We start from the raw sequence: 21,724 nt of genomic DNA on the forward strand, positions 1-21,724 counted from the left end.
ATTTATTATTAGGACTGTTAATATAAACCCAACTCTTCCTGGGCCATAGTAACATATTACTAATTGTATTAATACAGGAAGGTAGCAACAAAATGAGGATGCAGGCCTTTGATTCCATGTCCTCATATCTGTTATCTTCTCAAAAAAATGAGATTATCTGGTGGAATTTCTACTTCTTAGATTAAAAGTAATTTTCTCAAGAATTCATGGAAATAATGATTAACTGTTTGAATCAAACAAAAAAATTTTCTTTTGTGCTATAATGTATACTTCAAAAACTAAACTAAAGAGTTTAGAATTAAAACTTTGAAACTTGGCATAAAATGAATACTCGGAGGACCAAGAATGCATTTCTGAGTGTGGGAAAGCATTTGCCTTCGACAAAAATTTAGAATAAAAAAAGAATTTGCTGGGTGTGGGCAGAGAATTCATCCTTATTCAGAGAGAAATGGTTACATGCTTTTAATAATTGTTTTGATAGAGTGTACACACTGACCTTGAGAAGTTCAGTTTGATTTGAATTTTTATCTATCCCTTTATTTCCCTGAAGATCTGACACTTGAATCTGATTCCTGTTTTGGAAAATTTAATATGTGCCTTTTTTCTAAAACTCGCCAGCGAAGCAGACACGATCAGTTCATTGCCTTAATCATTATCCTCTTTTCTCCATCTCCCAGGTCACTTGCTGATCTCAGGGCAAGAGCTGAGATGGAACATGATGGGTGGAGCTGTGCCATCGGCTCAGGTCAGGAAAGGGGGAGAGGACTGAGATGAAGAACGGTTTTTGGTTGATAAAACACAGCAATGTGTTTCTAACCAGTTTCCCTAGAAAGAAAGCATATGGTCTTGATGAAGACATTTCTTATGGCTTAACAGATCTCATATCAACGACATTCATTGATTTTGACTAAAACCTAAGGGAGGAAAAATGTCTGCATCTTACTACTTAAAATAGAAGTTAGAGAAAGTCCTGGGGCATGTGCAATCCCTCTGTCTCTTCAAGTGCAGGTCAACAAACATTTCTTGAACTACCATGCCCCAAGCACTAGGCATTCAAAGATTAATGAAATGTATGTCTTGCTCTCAAAGAGCTCGTAATCAAGCAGCAAAGAGATACACTTAAACAGATTTGACTTGGAGGTAAGCACAATCAAGGTATGCCCAGATTACTGTATGATCACAGAGGGAATTCCTAGAGGAAGTGATCCCTCTAAGCCCATAATATAAACTTCTCAGAGAAGCATGTCCATCTCTGTTTCTCCAGCATCTGGCCCAATACCCAGCCCATAGCGAGTGCTGCATAAATATTCGCTGGACTGAACTGAGTGTATTTTACTGATGTTAAAAAAGTTTTATGAAAGATCAGAAGGGCTGATTTACGGTGAACTGTATATTTCCATGAAAGCTTGAAAGAATTCAGGGAAAACCTGCTTATTTTCTCCACAACGTTTATCACACCAAATATTGTATACATTACTGTTTATTGTCTTCCACCCCCTTACCCTCAGGAATGTGAACTCCCTGAGGATGGGACTTGTATTTCCATTGCCTAGAACTGTGGCCGGCATCTAGTAGATACTCTATAAATATTTGTTGAGTGAATATGGAGCTCAACACTAGTTACATTGGTGAAATGGACAGTTTAAAAGAAAATTCAATAATTTTGCTTTACTTTTTTTTGTGTTTATATGAAGCAAATTCATGAGACTCTGTATGAGAATTCAGTGCCTAAATTTTTGTTGCCTAGGACAATGGTTCTTGTTCTTTTGAGAAGCTCATGAATGCTATTAACTCCTTCTACAGAAAATGCACAAACACATCAAGTTTTCACATCTATAAATAAACAAAAAAATCTGGTTGAGAACCCTTGACCAAGTGAGAAGGGGAGGTTTTTAAAAAGAATTGACTAGACTGTTTTATGGATTTGTTTATTTTTTGGAAACAATTGTAATGTCCACCTATCATGGCCCTTTATCTTAATTTATTTGTAAAATGAGAGTTATGAATGACAGATGTGTCAAACAAGCTATATTCCATGATACTATCTAGCTCAATACTGAAGCATATTTTGGAAAACTATATTACTTATTTCATTTTGACTCGCTTTAATTTTGTTTAGTCAAAAAAGTGGTTTTGATATATTTAATGTTCAGATATAGCATTAATCAGTGAAAACTAGGCAATTATTTTAAAATTCCTATAAGAAATATCTCCGTACCCCCCATTTAAAAAATCTTAAAGTACAAAATAGACCACATTTTATTAAAATAAAACCCACTAACCCTTGGAAATTGTTATCCAAAAGCGTTGAGATCTGAAAAAGCTCTGGAATTACAAAGAATTTCCCATATCAGGTGTGGTAGGCAGTCTCTAAAATGGCTCCCAAAGACACCTACCTCCTGGTATTCACACACTTCGTGCAATCTCCTCTCCCTGAGTGTAGACAACCTAGTGATTTGCTTCTAAAGATTCGAACAGGGCAAAAGCGACGGATGTCGCTCCTGAGATTTGGAAGCTCGTGCTGTGCTCTCTCTCTCTCTCTCTCCGGTTCTTCTTGCTTGTTCTAATGGAGCAAGCTGCTGCGGTTGCCCTGCCCTGTGTGGAGTCCCACACAGCCAGCAAGGCCAACCAGAAACTGAATCCTGCCAACATTCACCTCAGTGAGCTTGGAATCTGATCCTCCCTGGTCGAGTTTTGAGATGAAAGCAGCCCTGGCCATCACCTTGACACAGCCTTGAGAGAGACCCCGAACCAGAGTGTCAAGCTAAGCTGCCTTCAGATTCCTGCCCCACAAACACTGTGAGATAAAAATGTTATCTTAGATCAGTCAGTTTTTTGGTAACTTCTTACACATTAATAGACAACAAAATACATCAAGAACTACCTTATCTACTGTCAGGAAGACGCTGATGTTGTAACTAAAATGTTAAAATGGCCTTTAGGGTAGATGTCAATAAATCAGTAGTATTTCATAGTAAGGGGAGCATATTTCCAGCAGAACTATCCTTACTAAGATCTCAGTTCACTCATTTTTAAAAAATTATCTAATTTTATGGTTCTCCAAAAACATTTTGTCCCCCCTAAGTTTTGTTTGTAGCATTTAACTTCTGTTTCATTTTAATAAGTTGAATGGGTAGAAATATTAGCAACCTATTAGAAAACTAATGGATTTAATTTTTGATGGATTTTTTTAAAGCATTTATTTTATTGAAGTATAGTTGATTTATCAATACAGTATGTTTCTGGTGTACAGCAAAGTGATTCATATATATATATATATATATATATATATATATATATATATATATATTCTTTTTCCATCATGGTATATTACAAGATATTGCATACAGTTCCCTGTGCTATACAGTAGGACCTTGTTGTTTATCCATTCTCTATATAATAGTTTGCGTCTGCTAATCCCAAACTCCCAATCCATTTCTCCCCCACCCACCCTCCTCCTCGGCAACCACAGGTCTATTCTCTATATCTGTGAGTCTGTTTCTGTTTTATTGATAAGTTCATTTGTGTCATATTTTAGATTCCACACATAAATGATATCAAATGATATTTGTCTTTCTCTGTCTGACATTTCACTTAGTATGATAATCTCTAGTTCTATCCATATTGCAGCAAATGACATTATTTCATTCTTTTTTATGGCTGAGTAGTATTCCATTGTATACATGTACCACATCTTCTTTATCCATTCATCTGTTGATGGACATTTAGGTTGTTTCCATGTTTTGGCTATTGTAAACTTAGGGATGCAGGTATCTTTCCAAATTATGGTTTTGTCCAGATATATGCCCAGGAGTGAGATTCCTGGACCATATGGCAATTCTATTTTTAGTTTTTTGAGGAACCTCCATACTGTAAAACTAATAGATTTGATAGTTTCATTAAATGACTGTATAGAAATAAGGAGATACCTGAAAAAAACATGTAGCTATTATGTTTATAAATAAATTTATATTTACTGATGGTTTTAAAATAATTGGAGTGTGGTAAATATTTATTTATAAATTTCTAAAAGGAATCTCTCTAAGGAGATTTCAAGTTTAGGCTGGGTTTATTAAGTACTCTAGTTCCTGTAAGAATATTATAGATCATAAAGATTGTCGGGAGTAGAGCTGGGAAACAAAAGGAACATAAATTCAAGTAAAATGTATCACTAAGGGAAGAAATAGCTCTTTCCTCTGAGTTTGATGAAGGTTTTAAAGCAGGTAATTTTGAAAAATATTGTAAGGCTGTGTCTTCCTTAAGATGTGGGAGCTAGGAGTAGGGCATGTGAAAAAGTGAGATCTTTAGGTACAAGAGGTACAAGAAAATTAAAATACTGTGCTTCTCTCTGCTGCTCTTTAAATGTTCAGAAACTACTATAAGGCTTCAAATTTATAGGACTTTTTTCTTATGCCCTTTTACTTTTGCTATGTACAGATCTATTATGAAGAATATATACAGATTGGAGGAAGATATTGTAATTAAAAAACTGTTTTATTCTCATGAGATAGATTTAATGTCTCCCCAACAGATATTATCAGGAAAATTGCAAGCAAAACTATGTATAACAAAGTCCAGTTGATTTAATATTTGTATTTTCTCCTACTATGTATCAGTTTCCCTGTAGACAGGGCTAACAAGTCAAGTACGAATCAACTCTGGGACATGACCTGTACAACTTTCAATCATTTATTCTCTGACAAACGTAGAGCTGTTTCTGAACTTAGTTCCAAAAGCTTGAAGGCATTTTGTTATACTCCTTTTAATAGTGATTTGTATCATTTTTCTCTAACTTGGCCTGTGTTCCAGAAGTTTCCTCCATTTTTCTGCTCAGCATAGACTTTTCATTTTTTGCTCCCTGTTTTTTTTTTTTTCCCCATTGCATCAGTAGTGGTTTAGTAAAGCATAAAGAAAGGCAAGGTAAGGGCTGAAGAGGGAGAGTGGGGAATTATTTGTTGTTTTTGTGCAGGTCCGGCTCACCTGATAGAACTTGATTCCTGCCTTGCTATTATTCTCCACCACAGGAAGACAATGGTAAGGGCATAATGGCCTCAGATCTTTCCGAAGCCTAGTTTCACTGCATGACGCAGCAGGAGAGGAAAGTGCTCTCAGAATCCACCTTTTAACCTCAATTAGCCACAGATGATAAACAGGCTGTCCGGGGCTGGGAGGTGGGGTGGGGGTGGGCGGGGAGCACAGGGAAGGTAATTGGTTGCTTCCTCCAACATTTTTGGCGTATGGTTCTAGCAAAGAATACCTATCCCCCAAATCTGAATAAGCACAGGGCTGGAAATGCACTGTTACATCTAAGGTTTATATCCCTCCCGCCATCCCTACCTTTCCCCTTTAAGCCTGGTTATTTTCAGAACCCCACAGTGACTTGTGACTTAATAACTCTCCTGCTGCATCTATACGATTTTTTTCTCCTGCCCCCAAATTCCCAGTTTTCCTTCAGAAATTAGATCATGTCTTTGCCGTTTCCACTGCAGCAAAATTTATTTTAGTGTTCCACCCTGGCCTACGTGCTTTCTCCCAAGTCTCTTCATGTGTCATGAATGCACCTCTTGTGTAACTCTCCTGAGTACAACCTTTCTTACACATTTTCTCCCTCTCCCATAAACCAGGAGGTCTGGAGCTCTGCCACGGTATTAGAGCTTCAGTTTAGGACTAGACTTGAAATGCCAGGTTTCTGGTGACATTACAGATTGACGGTTGGTGCCTAAGGCTGGCTTAGTTGTATTTCTGGCGGTCACTGGTTGCTAACCACTAGATACAGCCCGCGAGCTTCATGTTAACAAGGTCGATGTGTTTTGAGTTGATCTCCAAACACACAGAATATTCTGTCTCTTAAAATTCAAGTTAAGTAAGGCAACCAAATAAGGCTAGCCCTTTTATGGGTGTGATTTTTTTTGATTCATTACTTTTTATAACATCTGTTTGAGCTATACAGGCGAATAGTTTAACACAGTGTCAGAAATGAATGGCAATTTTCAAGCGCTTACTCGCTATTCATTAAAAGGAGAAATTTAAGTCGGTTTTTGGAAACATTTCTTGTGACTGAAAAACTTTATTTGAAATTCAATCATATTTAATGTGTATTTTCTCTAACTTTAAAATCAAGTTTTTCAAAACATGAAGCAGATACTAAGAAGTAAAAAAGCCACATAATATTGTCATTTACAGAACTGCTGTTAATATCATGTTATATTTGGAAATCAATTATTTGTTAACTAAATTCCATGATAATCTGTTATTTGGGTGAGTCTGCATTAAATGGTAAATTCAATATATAGTGTTACGAAAAATGGTTACATTTCTACACAGTTTTTTAACTTTAAATTTTAATCTTTTTTTTTTTTTTTTTTTGGTTTGGGTTTAGTCCAGCTTTTTCAAAGTTAGAAGAGGAGGGTGGATCCACACAGGTGTTTGGCGGAGGAGGGTATTATGAAATTTATCCTCCCTGTCTCCGAGTTGCATTATGTGGTTGGCTTCAGTGCCTCCTGGCAAGCAGAGATTTTAGAGTATCCACACTGTAAAGCGGCATATGCCAAAATTGTCATCTTAAATTACCTTCGGAACAAAAGAAAAAAATCGAGATTCCTAAGATTTCACAGTATATTGGGTTGTTTTGTTTTTTTTAACATCTTTATTGGAGTATAAGTGCTTTACAATGGTGTGTTAGTTTCTGCTTTATAATTATAGACACTCCTGGGTATGTTCCACATTTTAAAGTTTTTTCTGAATGTAAAAGTAATTATACAAACTTCAAACATTACAGAACTGTAAAGTACAACAAGCCATCAACAGTTTGGGAGCAGATCTTTCCAAATGAAAAAAGGAGAAAACTCCATTCAGTATTCAGTGTTCAGTATTACTTTTAATATGGTATTCTTACTAAAACTAAACCAGTACGTGGTTCCAACAGGCCCAGATGTCTTTGGTTTCTAATATATAATTCTTTCACTGCTCCTTGTTAGCAGTCTATGAAACTAGCCTCATTTAGTAACCTCCTAACTATTTAAGATAATTAAGGTATTATAGAATAGTGCATTATGGCTAATTTAATATTCTGTCACTAATATATATATTTTCTATGTATTGTCATTTTTCAAAGTATTAAAAGAAAATATACCTCATTAAATCAGATTGAAAACAATTTAGAAAGCACTTTGAACTCTTGTAATATTCAGAATCAGCATCGGTGACTCCAAAACCTGGTACACTGAAGATGTAGTAAAGGTTGGGGGTCTGTATCTAAACTGAATTATAGTTTGCCCTCTAGGCTGCTTTTCTAGAATACGTGTTTCTTGTTTCCTTATGCACATTTTATATTGGTGTGAATACTTTGTATCAAGTGTACTGCCCACTGCATATTTTAGATGAACTAGTATCTAAAAAACGTGATGGGAACAAACATTTTAATGGATCTTTTCACACTCCTATGTGGCAGGTTGTATTTTCCAAATGGCTGCAACAAATCTCCTATCATACAAGCTCTTCTTACAGTGTGGCTTTGGCACTCCTCCCATTGAGACAGGCTTTTGTGACTGGATCAAGAGAGTATGGAAAAGTGACAGTCTGTGACTTCCAAGGCTAGGTAAGCAAAAGGAAAAGCACTTTTTCTACCCTGTTCCCTGGAATACTTGTTCTGGAAGCCTTCAGCCTCCAAGTAAGCAGTTTGACTGCTCCAAGGCTGCCATGCTGTGAGGAACCCAAATTAGCCCACAGTGAGAGACCCCATGGAGAGAACCAGAGAGTACTTGAGGTGTGTGTGTGTGGGAGAGGGAGAGAGAGAGAGGTGGGGGTGGGGGGGGAGAGAGAGAGAGAGAGAGGTGCCTGGACAGCCTCCAGCTACTCTAAGTTACCCCCTTTTCACTGATTGTTTAACTGCAACCACGTGAGAGATGCTGGGCTGGCACTATCCTGCTGAGGCTTCCCAAATTCTCACGTGCAGAAACCATGAGAGAGAATGAAATTGTTATTATTGTTTCAAGCCACTAAATTTGGGGGTAATATGTTACATACCGATAGATAAATGGAATACCCTACAAGCTTTTCCAAATTTCTCATAACATAATTTCCCTGCTTCCCATAGAATCTGAGTAGCTCTACCACTCCTCAGTCTAGGGAAGAGGTTTGGACCAGTGCGGATATAATGGCCAATGAGAGTGGTCAGCTGTAGCATGCAACTCATAAAAAATTGACCGGGATAGAGAAATGATGTGTTATGGAAGCTGTTCTGTGGTGATATCTTGGAAAAACTAACAAATCAGGGGAACTTCCAGGGATTCAACTATATTTTGAAGTACCTTCATCTCCAAATTTAAAAACACGAAATTTAAACAAAAACAAGTGACTTCAAATAATATTTACTTTGTTACAAGAGTAAAAAATACAAGAAGAATCTAGTACATTAGATAAGCCTACAGAATTAATACTCAACTCTTGTCAAGTCACTTAATTCTGCTTTCTAATGCCAAAACGTCTAAGTGCTGAAATTCTAAAAATCATGTCCTTAGGACACTCCAGTTTCTTCTAGTGATGGTGATGGGTAGCGTTTTCTTTTTAAAAGTTCATAGAGTAGTGTGCCTGATTTATTCATCTTGTTGGTTTTCATTTGATAAATATTCATCTAGTGCTTATCACTAGTCAGGCTAAATCATCTGAGGAAACAAGGGGAGGTAAGTTAACAAGGGCACACAAGTTGGAGATGGCAAAGCTGGAATAGAAGCCCAGGAATTATGGTTCCAGACTCTGTATTCTAACCTACTACTTAATCATCAGGGAAATGCAAATGCAAAATCAAAAATGAGATATCACCTCATACCTGTTCGAATGGCAGTTATCAAAAAGACAACAAATAACAAGTGTTGGTGAGGGTGTGGAGAAGAGAACCCTCGTGCAGTGTCGGCAGGAGGGAAATTGGTGCAGTCACTATGGAAAACAGCATGGAGCTTCCTCCAAAAATTAAAAATAAAACTACCATATGCTCCAGCAATTCCACGTCTTGCTATTTATCTGAAGGAAACAAAACACTATCTCAAAAGAATACATGCACCCCACATTCACTGCAGCATTATTTACAATAGCTAAGATATGGAAACAACCTAATTGTCCATGGATGGATGAATAGATAAAGAAAATGTGATCTCTATATATACCACATTATATATATATATAATGGAATTATTCAGCCATAAAAAAGGAAGGCAATCTTGCCGTTTGCAACAAACTGGATGGACCTTAAGAGCATGGTACTAAGTGAAGTAGGTAAGACAGAGAAAGACAAATAATGTATGATCTGACTTATACGTGGAATCATAAAAAAAAAAAACGAGCTCACAGATACAGAGAACAGATTGGTGGTTGCCAGAGGAGGTGGGTGGGAGAGGTGGGAGAAATGGGTGAAGTGTTTTCATTTTTTGTTTTGGTCTAAATAAATTGAATTTAAAAAATCATACCAACGAATGACAGAGTTGCTATACTAAAAAGCACTTGGAAGCAATGACACAGATTTATCCATGACAGTGTTGGGGGTTGGTTTTTATCTAGATTAATTGATAAAAAGCAAATGTAAGGAAGTAGTAAAATTTCAATTCAATGAAATTGAATAGCAAAAATATTGAACTGGATCTTTTTCATAACAGATGTAACTTTAGGTTTTAAATAATATAAGACATGCCATTAATGAATGGATACTTTATTGACAGTAGATATAATTGTACAGGATGATAAAACATTATACAGTTGTACAATCCAAATGAGTATTCCTTAGAGAACAACCTCAGACAAATTTATGCAATTCTATAGGAATAGAGTAAACGTGAATTTTTCAAGAACGATTTGAAAACTGAGGATTATTTGAAAGGCTATTGTGCCAACCATTGCAACAATGAATTTTCTGTCTCCAATTCTGATGGCTCGTTAATTATTTCCAGATAAATCTTTTGCCAAAGATGAAGGGATCTATTCCCTTTATTCAGAAGGCTTAAAGGAGACAGTCAAATAAAAAAATATATATGTGAAAGAAATGTGTGTATAAATAAATAGATCATGAAATAAGTTAGAAAAGTTGTTTATGTGGAGTTTTGGAACATGGAAGTGTTGGGTTTCGCAGAAAAGACCAAAAGATATAAAACCTCCACTGCCATGGAGTTGACATGTTAGTAGTCATGGTAGTGAGATGACAAACAAATAATAAGTGAATTGCATTCTATATTTAAATATAAAAAGTTACATGGAGAAAAATTAAGTAAGGAAGAACCATAGAGAGTAAGGAAGGTGGGTGAAGGAAGAATAGCGATTGCTGGATTCCATGGAATGATTGGTGAAGGCCCCAGATGAAAAATGACATTTGGGCAAAGACTTGAAGGGATTGAGGGAGCCATGTAGATATTTGAGGGACAAGTGCTCCAGAGAAGGAACAGCAAGAGCAAAGGCCATGAGGTAGGAATGTGTTTCTCCTATTTGGGGAAAGGTAAGGCAGTCACAGTCAGAGTAGCGGGAGAGGAGGGAGGAAAATAAAGGTAACAAAGCCACAGAGTTAAAGGGACTGGGGCAGTTCCTATGGGGCCTTGTAGGCCATGTAATGACTTTGACTTCTATCATGAGTGAGGTGGGTGCCAATGGAGAATTTTGAGCAGAGGACTTAAATTTAGAACTAGTCCTTATTTTTAATTTTAGTATAAAAATAGGAACTATATTTTGCAGTTGGAAATATTTCTGTGATTTTTTTTTAAGGCACAGGTTGTATGAATGTCCTTTATTTATGCAGTGAGACAAAACAATTATTATTTCAAACCAGATGTGACTGTAATTGATTCTGCCTTTTAAAGAAAGTGACATAGTTCATATCTATTGAGAAATATATCTTTATATCGCTCTCCTATTTTCTCAGGGCATATTGAAAGAGAATTCTACTCATGGAGTACCGATTTGGAACTTGTCAGACATTTTATGCAGAAATATGTTTTAAAAACTTCAGGGAAGTACTCTTTTATTCTTTGTATGATATTTCAGCCATTATGTGTTAGTGGGCTTTTAAAGGCTACTGTGGAAGCATTTGTTGTATTATTTCTATGAAAAAAATGCAATATGATTGACTTACATATGAACTTTAGGAACACAATTCGTTACCAATATGGAAACTGCCTACACAAACAGGTAGAAACAGGTAGGTAATGTTAATGATCAACCTCCAGTAGACCAAATAGTCTTAAATTTTTCAAATGGGGCAAAGAAATTTGTTTGATTTTAATTTAAATATAAAACTCAATTTCATTACGAAAAAACTTTTAAGTATGTTTGTGGCAACTTGGTTATATGCATCTACTACTTCAACTAAATTTTATAAAATCTAAGTACAGAAAAAGCACTTCTGATAAAAATTTGGTGTCAAAATTGAGATGCATGGTGTGTATAAAATACACTTTAGATTTCAAACACTTAGTACAAATGAAAAAAGTAAAACATCTCAGTAATTTTTATATTGATAATATGTTGACATACAAATATTTTGGATATAGTATTAGGTTAAATAAAATATATGATTTAAATGAATTTCACCTGTTTCTTTTACTTTTTAAAAAACTTGGCTACTTGGAAAACTTTACATATGTGGGTCATGTTACACTTCTGTTGGATAGCATTACTCTAGATCAGTGGGTCTCAAAATGTGGTCGTTTGACTATCTCCAACAGCATCACCTGGGAACTTGTTAGAAATGCAAATCATGGAGCTCCACCTCCAACTTACTGAATCAGAGACTCTGAGGGTGGGTCCCTGCTTTAATGAGCCCCGCAACTGATTCTGATGCAAGCAAAAGTGTAAGAACCATTCTTCTAGACCAGGGGTACAGAATTCTAATTTGGCTGCAAATTAGAATCATCTGGGGACCTTGGGCATAAAATCCAGGTACTAAAGCTACCACCCAGACCAATGAAATCAACAACCTTGGGTCCAGTCAAAAGTGTTTTTAAAGCTCTCCAGGGGATTCTAATATGGGAGAAAGATTGAAAACCACTGGCCATGATCCATGATTTTTAAACTGTGCTCTTCAGATGGGCTGTAGCTGGCTGGACCATGTTCTCCTTTCAGCTTCCGAGGTGTCTGCTCGCTTTCCTATCCTGCTCATCCTGGAAAGGCAGCCGCTGTGGTGATTTTCCTGGTGGATGGAGAGATACAGGGCTTGGATGGGCAAGAAGGCTTTACAGGTATCAGAAGTTCACATTTCAAATATATCTACCTACATGCGTCAGTTATGCCTGTTACATTAAATGGCTATATTATTGGGCTTTCACTAGATTCACAGGAGGATAAACCTGGAATTAGCAGAAAATGTAAAAGCTTTGATACAGCAGAGGTGAAGAAGAGTATTCCTTTTAACATTATTATTTTGGGTAGTTTTTTTTTTTTTTTTTGCGGTACACGGGCCTCTTACTGCGGTGGCCTTTTCCCGTTGCCGAGCACAGGCTCCGAACGCGCAGGCTTAGCGGCCATGGCTCACGGGCCCAGCCGCTCCGCGGCATGTGGGATCTTCCCGGACCGGGGCACAAACTTGTGTCCCCTGCATCAGCAGGCGGACTCTCAACCACTGCGCCACCAGGGAAGCCCTATTTTGGGTAGTTATTTTAGGGAGCAACTTTATCTTTGTACACCGCTGTTACCACTCAGCAGTAACTGGCAGGCAGCACAGTTGCTGACTTCCACTGGGGGCTTGGATTCCACGGGGTTCTATCAGTGGTGCTAATAGAGATATTTCTATTCTCCAGTACCATGGAGATTACTCCCCTTAAGTTGCCCTAATGGTCGGTTTTCTTGCTGTAGAAAAGCTAAAAACATTGGTAAATCCAGTCAATGTAACCTTCAAAACCCAGTTCATGTCACCAGGAAATGATGGCTATCAAGCAATTCATTGGTAAACTCCCACCTCCAGTTGATTGACATTAACAGGCCTTGTGGAAAAGTACCCAGCATCATTGTAGTAGAGTATAAACTTTTTCCAGTGCCCCATCTTGAAACTTCTAATGTTTGCAGTGTTAAAATGTTTTGCAAATACATACCATGACACAGACTAAATAATGTCTCCTCATGGGAAATTTATGATCTTTTAAGTTTCTATACATGTATAATATGATCCAGACTATACTAGTATTGAAATAGGTGAAACAGCTAGCTTCTTGTTCCCAAATGTAATTCAGCCAAATACTGCAAGCATATTTTTTATTACATCATTTGAAAATTATTGGCATGCTTAATGAAAACTTGTTCAGGTATAAAGGAACAGTTAAGATATAAATGATTTATGCATGTTCTGACTTAGTCTATAGATTTATTCCCAAATGACAAAATCACCGTGCAGTATCTGTATTTTTATGTGTTCATCTATATTTAATGATTGTAATATATACTAAGAATGAGATGGTATTACATTATTCCTAATAGTAGAGGTAATGCTCTTAACGGTTAATAAAGAGAAATACTGCCTTCCTCTTTTTTTTTTTTAAAGATGTGTTCTACAGGGCTCTAGACATTCTGTAGGGTCTTCTAGAGGATGGGGCTTTTGCATAAACTTTTGCTTAAAGAACAGAATAAAATAAGGGTGCATCTCTGTAAAACATTCTAATGAAATGACCCATGTACCCATTTCACCTGTTACTCTAATACTCAGATACCAATAACTTATAGCTTGGTTCATCAAGGATTCCTTAGAGCCAGGTAAAGCCAGGATATGTCACCCCAAATTATGAGGACCAGAGGAATCTGCAAACAAATCTTATTCCATTAATTTCTTCCCATGTATTTACCTTCCTAGAGTTTGCCGCCCTTGGAAGCCTAAAACTGCTTTCCTTTGTCCTGTCACTTCTCTACCAATTTATTGTTCTTTGTCGAAGATGCTGTATAGATCGCAGTTCTAAGCTACTGCTTTGAGCCACTCTTCGTTTTATGTTTCTCCTGGGTGATGTGCACTGCATGTGTTAGTTAATGAACTGTTTTTCTTTTGTTAATGTGTTATCTTCTTAGCGTCCCAGCTGACAACCTAAAATGGGTAGAGGTGAAGTGTTTCCTCCCCCTCATTAGTGCTCATTCAACTTGTATCCTCACTGCAGTAGGCAGGCACAAAGTCAACTCTTGCCAAGGTTGCCAGTTACCCTGGGGCTGGCCACCCCAAGGATTCAACTGCCTACTTCTGATTCTGAACTTTTAGGGTTGGCCACTCTCGTAGGCCTTGTCCTCTCTAATATATCAGACACTGGGATTCTCAAATTAGAACCCCCAAAGGTCAAAGGTCTTTCCTTCATACAGAAACACACCAAGAACCAGGTGTGTTAAGATTTTTAACTAAAAAAGAAAAGAAAAATTGGAACTAATTTTACACAGCAATAATGTGTTTTTGTGTGAAGAAATACAAAATCATTTACTTAATATCACAAACCATCACACAGCTACAGCTTTTTTCTATTAGATTTTTTTCTCGTGAAAGTTACATTTGAAATGTTGCATGTGCTATTACGTATTTCCTGAATTTTCTCTGCTTGAAATCTCAATGACCTTAGATAGGAATGCTACAATCATATTTAAATATGATTAGAGTTCATTGTGCATTAAACTTGGGCAAGAAATATCTGATTTTGACCTAGTATTCTCACTGGGCATCAGAAACTACAGATTCTAGTTCCTTTGTTTGTGAATCACACGCATTCTTAACTTGTCAATTGTGTATAGAGTGACTGTAGTTTCTCATAAGGGAAATTATAGCAGAAGTTTTTCTAATGTGTTTGGTTTTTTTAATGTGTTTTTTGGTTTTTGTAATAAAACCTAAACCTACAAATCTTTAAAAAGGATGGAAAAAGTTGGTGTTCTAGCTAACATTTATGTGGAAAAATAGGTTCTTCCCAGTACTCTTGGAACTGCTCGTGGGTATACAAAATGACTCCCCCAGCTAGGCCTTATCCTGTCATTCAAGAGGATTGAAGCTCTTTTCACGAGAGAAATAAACGTGGAAGGGAGATGTGAACTCTCCCTGCACTGGCAGGATTCTGTAATCCCTCTGTAATGATGGCTGGGGGGAAGAGCCCACACACTCTTTTGGGGCTACTCCCTATATTTATATCAGCCTTTCTATCTGTAAATATTATATCACAAAACTAGGAATAGACAGGTAATGTGTCTAAATTTATGTAATAAAGAGCTGTATTATAATAAGGTTCTGTTGTACTAACATTTTTGTTTCTTCTTCAGCATCTTGTGTTTTGTTTCCGGGCCTGTTGTTAAACTGGTCTTGTCGCCAATAAAATACGCTAATTGTAATGTACCTCAGTTAATTCAAGAGAGTGAGTTTTGTAAAGTATACCTTCTTCTCAGATGTTGTTGGGTTAATTATTGATGGATTATAGAATTCACAGGGAAAAGTGTTACTGGAATGCAAGGAATCTTGAAATAACTCTGTGATGCAAATAAAATGTTCTCTATTAAAGCAACTGATTCTAGATAATTTAAAGGCTAGCCCTAAGAAGCTTCTGGATGGCCAAAAAATAAGGCCGTAACAAATCTTTCTGATAAGGAAAAGTAACATAATTAGAAATGAAACACTTTGGTTGAACGTCTAGTTTATGGATATATAAAATCAAACGCTAAATCCTAAACACTACTTTTTGTAAAATCATTAGGTAGGAACAGGGCAGAAACTAGCGATCCTATTAACTGAAAAGGAAATTGGGGCACAGGAAGCCTTTAGGGTGTGCTGTGTCTGACGCTCCTTTTGGCTGTGATCTGATTGCTCCAACATTCCTTGAAACTTCAAGTATAAATATCAATAATAATGGAATTCCAGCGCTGGAAGATCATTTATTCCGACCTTCTCGTTTTACCAAAGAAGACACTGAAGCCCTTAAAGATTGAGTTACACACCATTATTCAGAGAGAGAGGTTCGTAAACATCTCGGCTTCTAGAACTCTTGGGAACAATATATACAAGATAAATGTGACTGTCCAGTGGGCTCTAACATTTGCACCTTGTCTTTTATATTAATGGCATTAAAGTAAAATTCCCAGGGACGATCTACAGAGACTCCTGCGGCGTCGCGGCACGCACTTTCCTCTCTTGCCTTTCTCCCAGTTCTACCCGGGCCTGTTCTTTCTGGGTCAAGGTTGGTTTCCTCCGAACCCCGGCCCTGGCTGCCATCTGGAACTGTGCGCAGCGCGTTTGGAAGCGCCTGATAGGAGGGGAGAGATGAAGTGTCGTTCGCATCAGTCAGTTAAGGCCTTTTGCAAACAGCCCCCGGGCCCCCCCTCTGTGTCTGGGCAGCCGTCCTCTCTGCCCGAGGCTCTCCGTTTCCCATCCCATCTCAACCTCCCCGCGGGGTGCGGCTGCGGGGCCGCCTCGGCCAGGGGTGATGGTGCTCACGGGCCGGGCGGGGGGAACCTGACCTTACTCCCCATTTGGTTCTCTGGAGCAAGGAGGGCACTGCGTGCGCCACACCGAGCCACGTCCCACGCAGCGATGGGCTGGGACGGTTGCGCCTCTAAACCGATGGCGAGCGGGGACCTGGGCGTGGAAGGGAGCGGCACCGCCCGGGCCTCGCCCTTCCTCCCCCTCCTCCTTGCTCGCCGCTCGCCTCTCCCCCAGCCATGACTCAGCGCTTCTCGCAGGCTGCCGGGCTGTGGACACGGGCTCCTCGCCGGCCCCTCCCGCCGCGTCCACCGCCTCTCTCCCACCCACGCCCGCCCTAGACCGCCGGCCCTTCCCCAGCGCCGCCGCCGCCGCCGCCGCCACAGTCAGCTCGGGCGTCCCGGCAGCATCAGCCGCCCGACCCGGCCAGACCCGACCCCGCCGACCCCGCGCGCCGCCCGCCATGCAGCCCCAAGCCCCCGGCCGCCGACACACCCCCCAGCGCGGCTACGCCGTGACCCGGAGCCCCCATCTCAACAAGGTAAGCCCGCCGGCTCCCCCTCGGTCTCGGTCAAGGTCACGGGCAGGCCCCCCGGCGGCGCAGCGGACGCCGCTTAGCCCTTCCGCCCGCGCCCCCGGGATGCCGGAGCGCCCCCCGAGAGCCTGGGCGCGGGGCGAACGGAGGGGCCGCCCGTGGGGGTCGGTCCCCGGGAGCGTGATGGGAAGGGGTGTTGTGGCTCCGCGCCTGGGCATCTTGTTCGGGGCACGGAGGGGACGTAACTTGTTTAAATACCGCTTGGCTTCTCCGAAAGCGGGAGCCGAGGCAAAGAAAGTAGTGGCAGCGAAGTGCGTGACTGGAGTGTGCCTGTGAAGGTAGCAGGTGGGCTGCCAGCTCGGCCTCGATGTGCCACGCACGTACGGGGCGCACTCAGGGTGCCCATCACTGGAGGCTGCCGTGCAGCGAGGTGGCCCTACGGCCCCAGCTCGGCTAGAAACGCGTTCTGAGTGGGGTCACGTGAGCAACCGGAAAGTCAAGGCCTCTCGGTTTCTGGAGGGACGCGGTTGAGAGGCTGGGAATTCGTGGTGGGTGGCTTCTGCCTCGGGGCCCTGGTGTGGCCCGGCGCAGAATCCCTGCCCCAGACGTGGGACTGTGGGTAAAGCCGTTCTATGTCTTTGAACCTGGCCTGGAAAAATTTTATTTTTTAGGACTCCTCCTTTTTTTTATGAAAAGGGGAATACAGTGCAAGAGACCCTTTTTCAGATCTTCCTAACATTTCATTTTTCTTCACTGGTGATGTAAACACCTAAGATTTCTCTCAAATGGAAAACACCTCGGAGTGTATCAATTTCCTGACGAGATACTTAGCAGTCACATTTATTTTATCGCCAGGATTTGTCTCTGAATTGTTCTTTTGTTTAAGGGTGTGCTTTTTGACATTTCCTTTAGTACATGGAAAATGCCATCAATCAGCACAGAGGCCTGTTGGGTCATTTGGGGCTCTCTACCAGACGCTTCTTTTCATCAAGAACTGGACCTCCGCGTCCCCCTCCCCCAACATGGTGCCGGTGATTTGTTAATCATTATTAATGGCTTAAAGACTTGTGACTTCTTTGATTTAACAAACTATAGCTCCTGTGAGTTCTTTTTGATTTTTGTGGTGACAGGCAACTTTTACTTATCTATGATTATTCAGTATTTCTGGTCATAAAGCATTATGAAATTTTAAATATTTCCTACCTATATTTTCCTCAGTGATTTTAATTGCTAGTTTGATTTTATACTTCCTTTTTATTATTCTGCAGGTTGGGGCCTATTTGCAGTAGGAAAAAAAGGGAAAATTTGATGTGACAAAACAATTTCTGACTTTCAGGTGTACCTGCCTGCTGTAATTTATGACCAAATAATGGGTTGCCCCTTAAAAAGAACCACGTGAGTGGTATAACCTGTTTGAATTTCCTCCAGTCAGGGGCCAGGGTGTCTGTTTCAAGGGGTTGATGGAATAGGCAATCCCTGAGCAAGAGTCATTATGCCTTTACTGTTTACATCAAGAATTTAATAAGAGTCCTGTACCACAGTGTTCACTGCAGCACAATTTACAATAACCAGGACATGGAAGCAACCTAAGTGTCCATCATCGGATGAATGGATAAAGAAGATGTGGAATACAATGGAATATTACTCAGCCATAAAAGGAAGCGAAATTGAGTTATTTGTAGTGAGGTGGATGGACCTAGAATCTGTCATATGGAGTGAAGCAAGTCAGAAAGAGAAAAACAAATACCGTAGGCTAACACACACACACACACACACACACACACACACACACACACATATGGAAGCTTAAAAAAAAAAAAGATTCTGCAGAACCTAGGGGCAAGGACAGGAATAAAGACAGACACAGAGAATGGACTTGAGGACACGGGGAGGGGGAAGGGTAAGCTGGGACGAAGTGAGAGAGTGGCACTGACATATATACACTACCAAATGTAAAATAGCTAGTAGGAAGCAGCTGCATGGCACAGGGAGATCAGCAGGGTGCTTTGCGACCATCTACAGGGGTGGGATAAGGAGTATACGTATGCATATAGCTGATTCACTTTGTTATACAGCAGAAACTAACACAGCACTGTAAAGCAATTATACTCCAGTAAAGATGTTAAAAAAAGAAAAGAATTTATGCTCTTGAAATCCTTTTAACTCCTGTTCACGAGTAAGGGTTAATTTCCACTTAAGAATAATAATATCACAGAGATCTTCCACCAAAGGCATTAAGGTGTGGTACTGAATGTGTTAAGAACATGTGTTTTGACTTTGTAACTGAACTTTATTGTCTGCATAGTATCAAATTGGATTTAAAATCCAGGTGGCCAGCTTTGGAGTGATTAATGGAATAAGCTTTACTCTTCTTGTTCAGTCCTAAGACAGTTCTGTGGTACCTCATGGAAGTCACAGAACATCCTCATATGTACCGCTGAAACTATAGTTGTGGGATCTTCTTGATGGGCGCTTCTCTGAAGACCTCTGGGCCTTTAAGTTTTCCAGTAGCCCAGAAATTTTTCTTGATTTTTGTGGTAACCTTGGCTGCAAAGAAACTAGTAGATCTTTCCCCCTATAACCCCTCAGCCTGTCACCTGGCTACACTAAGTCTTCTTCAGCCACTGTCACACAGACCTTCATCACCTTACCTTTGGGTAACTGGCACAGTTTTCCTGGTTTTATTTTCAGTATTATAGTCTGTCCTATGTGTAGGTATGAAAGAAATATCTTCATCAATTAGCATTTTATTCATGTTGCTCTTCTGTTATCCAAGTATTTTTAGTATGATATTATTTCCTATTACATTGAATGTAAAATCAATCTGTCAGTTAGGTCTACTGTCTTCTCCACATTTATCTCATTAGGTCCCCAATTTAGCCTTCCACTTAAAATATATTTGCTGAATGTCTTACTTAGTGCTTGCCTTTTTGTCTGTGCGGAATTCCTACAATGAAAATGTCATTAGTTGATTTAATAATGATCTCTTTGGGGAAGACTTTCCTAATTATTTTAGTCCTATTAACATTACTTAACACCTCTGTTTTTTATGTATTCCGTTGTAACATGTCATTTGGTATTTACTGCATTGTATTTTTTTCTTATTTGATTTAGATTGCCATAGGAATCATAATCCTTAGTACATAATTTTGCTCATTTAACATTAAATAAATGTTTATTTAATGGAGAAATGAGCCATGTTAAAACATTCTTTTTTTTGGTCTTCCAAACAGAACTCAGCTTTTAAAGCAGGTGGCTTTTAAAGTGGTAGTTTGAGCGTTATTCTAAGACATTTCTCCTCTTTAATGTAATTTCTTGTAAGTAAATTCACATTGAAGTCTAAAGCTCAGTTGACTCCATATACCATTGTATTGTATAATGGCATGTAGTCAGAAAAGGTGGAATTTGGTTTAAGCCTGACCATGAAATTTTAATTATTTGCTGGATAAGCTTTGGGAGGTGTTTAATCTTGGTACAAATTGAGGTAAACAGTAGATGTGATCTGAATTAAAAAATAAAGAATTTAAGGGAATTCCCTGGCAGTCCAGTGGTTAGGACTGTGCTTTCAGTGCCGAGAGCCTGGGTTCAGTTCCTCGTCCCTTTGTCGGGGAACTAAGATCCCCCAAGCTGTGCGGCACAGCCAAAAATAAAAATAATAAAGAATTTTAAAAACGTTAGAGAAATAGAATCTTTCTTCATTTGTAATAATTCATGTCTGGTTCTTACTGTTTGTATACTCAAGTATACATCATTGCAGGTAGGATTTCATCATAGCATTTGGAGAAGCATTTCTACGTCACACTTATGAGATTCAGTATCTTTCTGTTCACAGCCCAAATTACTTGTTTTTTTTTGTGTGTGTGTGTGTGTGGTATGCGGGCCTGTCACCGCTGTGGCCTCTCCCGCTGCGGAGCACAGGCTCCGGACGCGCAGGCCCAGCGGCCATGGCCCACGGGCCCAGCCGCTCTGCGGCATGTGGGATCTTCCCGGACCGGGGTACGAACCCGTGTCCCCTGCATCGGCAGACGGACTCTCAACCACTGCGCCACCAGGGAAGCCCAGCTTATTAACTTTTAAATGTGAGAAATGAGCTTCTGGGCAAGTGCTTTTGTAGATGTTTGTCTTGATATGTCAAGACCTAATGAGCTGAATGTGTTGTAGGGAAAAAAAGAGAGAAACAAGGCTGATGACTATGAAGGAAAGTTACTTTAAACCCCCTCTTTTTCTTCAGTGTAAACTATACCAGAATGAATCATTCAAAAAGTTTTCACCTAGTACAGTTCTCTGGAGTTGCCTCAGCAATATGATAAACTGATACATTATTTAACGTGGAATCCCACTGATGTGAAGCCCATTGTAATGAAGTGTTCAGCCATACGCCTCCATATTTGTCTATTGTCTTGGTAATGCAGGATAGTACAAAACCAAACAATGCGGTGCTCTAATGGGTAGAAAGATGAATTTGATTTGAGACCTGGTGGTGTGGAGTACAGAAAATGTTGAAGAGAGGAATAGGTTTGAGATTTTTCATTTTGTGTTCTGATGTCCTTCAGACTTTCGGGCAAGTGTGGAAAATGCGAAATAATGGAATGAACCCTCTAAGACTTTGTGTCTAGAAGAAATGAGTCCAAGTCACAATTCTTTTCATTAGCAGTTGTGAGATTTTGAGTGAGATTTTCTTAACTGGCTTCAGTTATTGTCTTTATAAAATAGAATGATGATTTCATTTATTTATCTCTTTCAAATTTTAACAAATATTCAGAATCCACTATATGCTAGGTAATATTCTGGGTGCAGGG

The 21,724-nt window shown here is 39.4% G+C and overlaps 1 protein-coding gene and 1 long non-coding RNA gene across 3 annotated transcripts in view; both read left to right on the top strand.

The window, feature by feature from the left end:
- LOC137204785 (uncharacterized) overlaps positions 1-12,894 on the top strand; it is a 79,572-nt gene extending 66,678 nt beyond the window's left edge. The window contains exons 9-12 of the long non-coding RNA XR_010933830.1: positions 678-745; positions 4,970-5,034; positions 7,451-7,597; positions 10,898-12,894. This is a non-coding gene — a long non-coding RNA (uncharacterized lncRNA). The remainder of the gene's footprint in view (positions 1-677; positions 746-4,969; positions 5,035-7,450; positions 7,598-10,897) is intronic.
- A 3,905-nt stretch (positions 12,895-16,799) lies between these two features.
- Positions 16,800-21,724, top strand: part of ME1 (malic enzyme 1) — a 195,040-nt gene continuing 190,115 nt past the window's right edge. For both annotated transcript variants that reach the window (XM_067702679.1, XM_067702680.1), the window contains exon 1: positions 16,800-16,931. In XM_067702679.1, the coding sequence (XP_067558780.1) occupies positions 16,854-16,931 (78 nt within the window). In that variant the 5' untranslated portion in view covers positions 16,800-16,853. The remainder of the gene's footprint in view (positions 16,932-21,724) is intronic.

Source organism: Pseudorca crassidens, chromosome 13 (genome assembly GCF_039906515.1).
Source record: "Pseudorca crassidens isolate mPseCra1 chromosome 13, mPseCra1.hap1, whole genome shotgun sequence".
Classification (NCBI taxonomy): Eukaryota; Metazoa; Chordata; class Mammalia; order Artiodactyla; family Delphinidae; genus Pseudorca; species Pseudorca crassidens.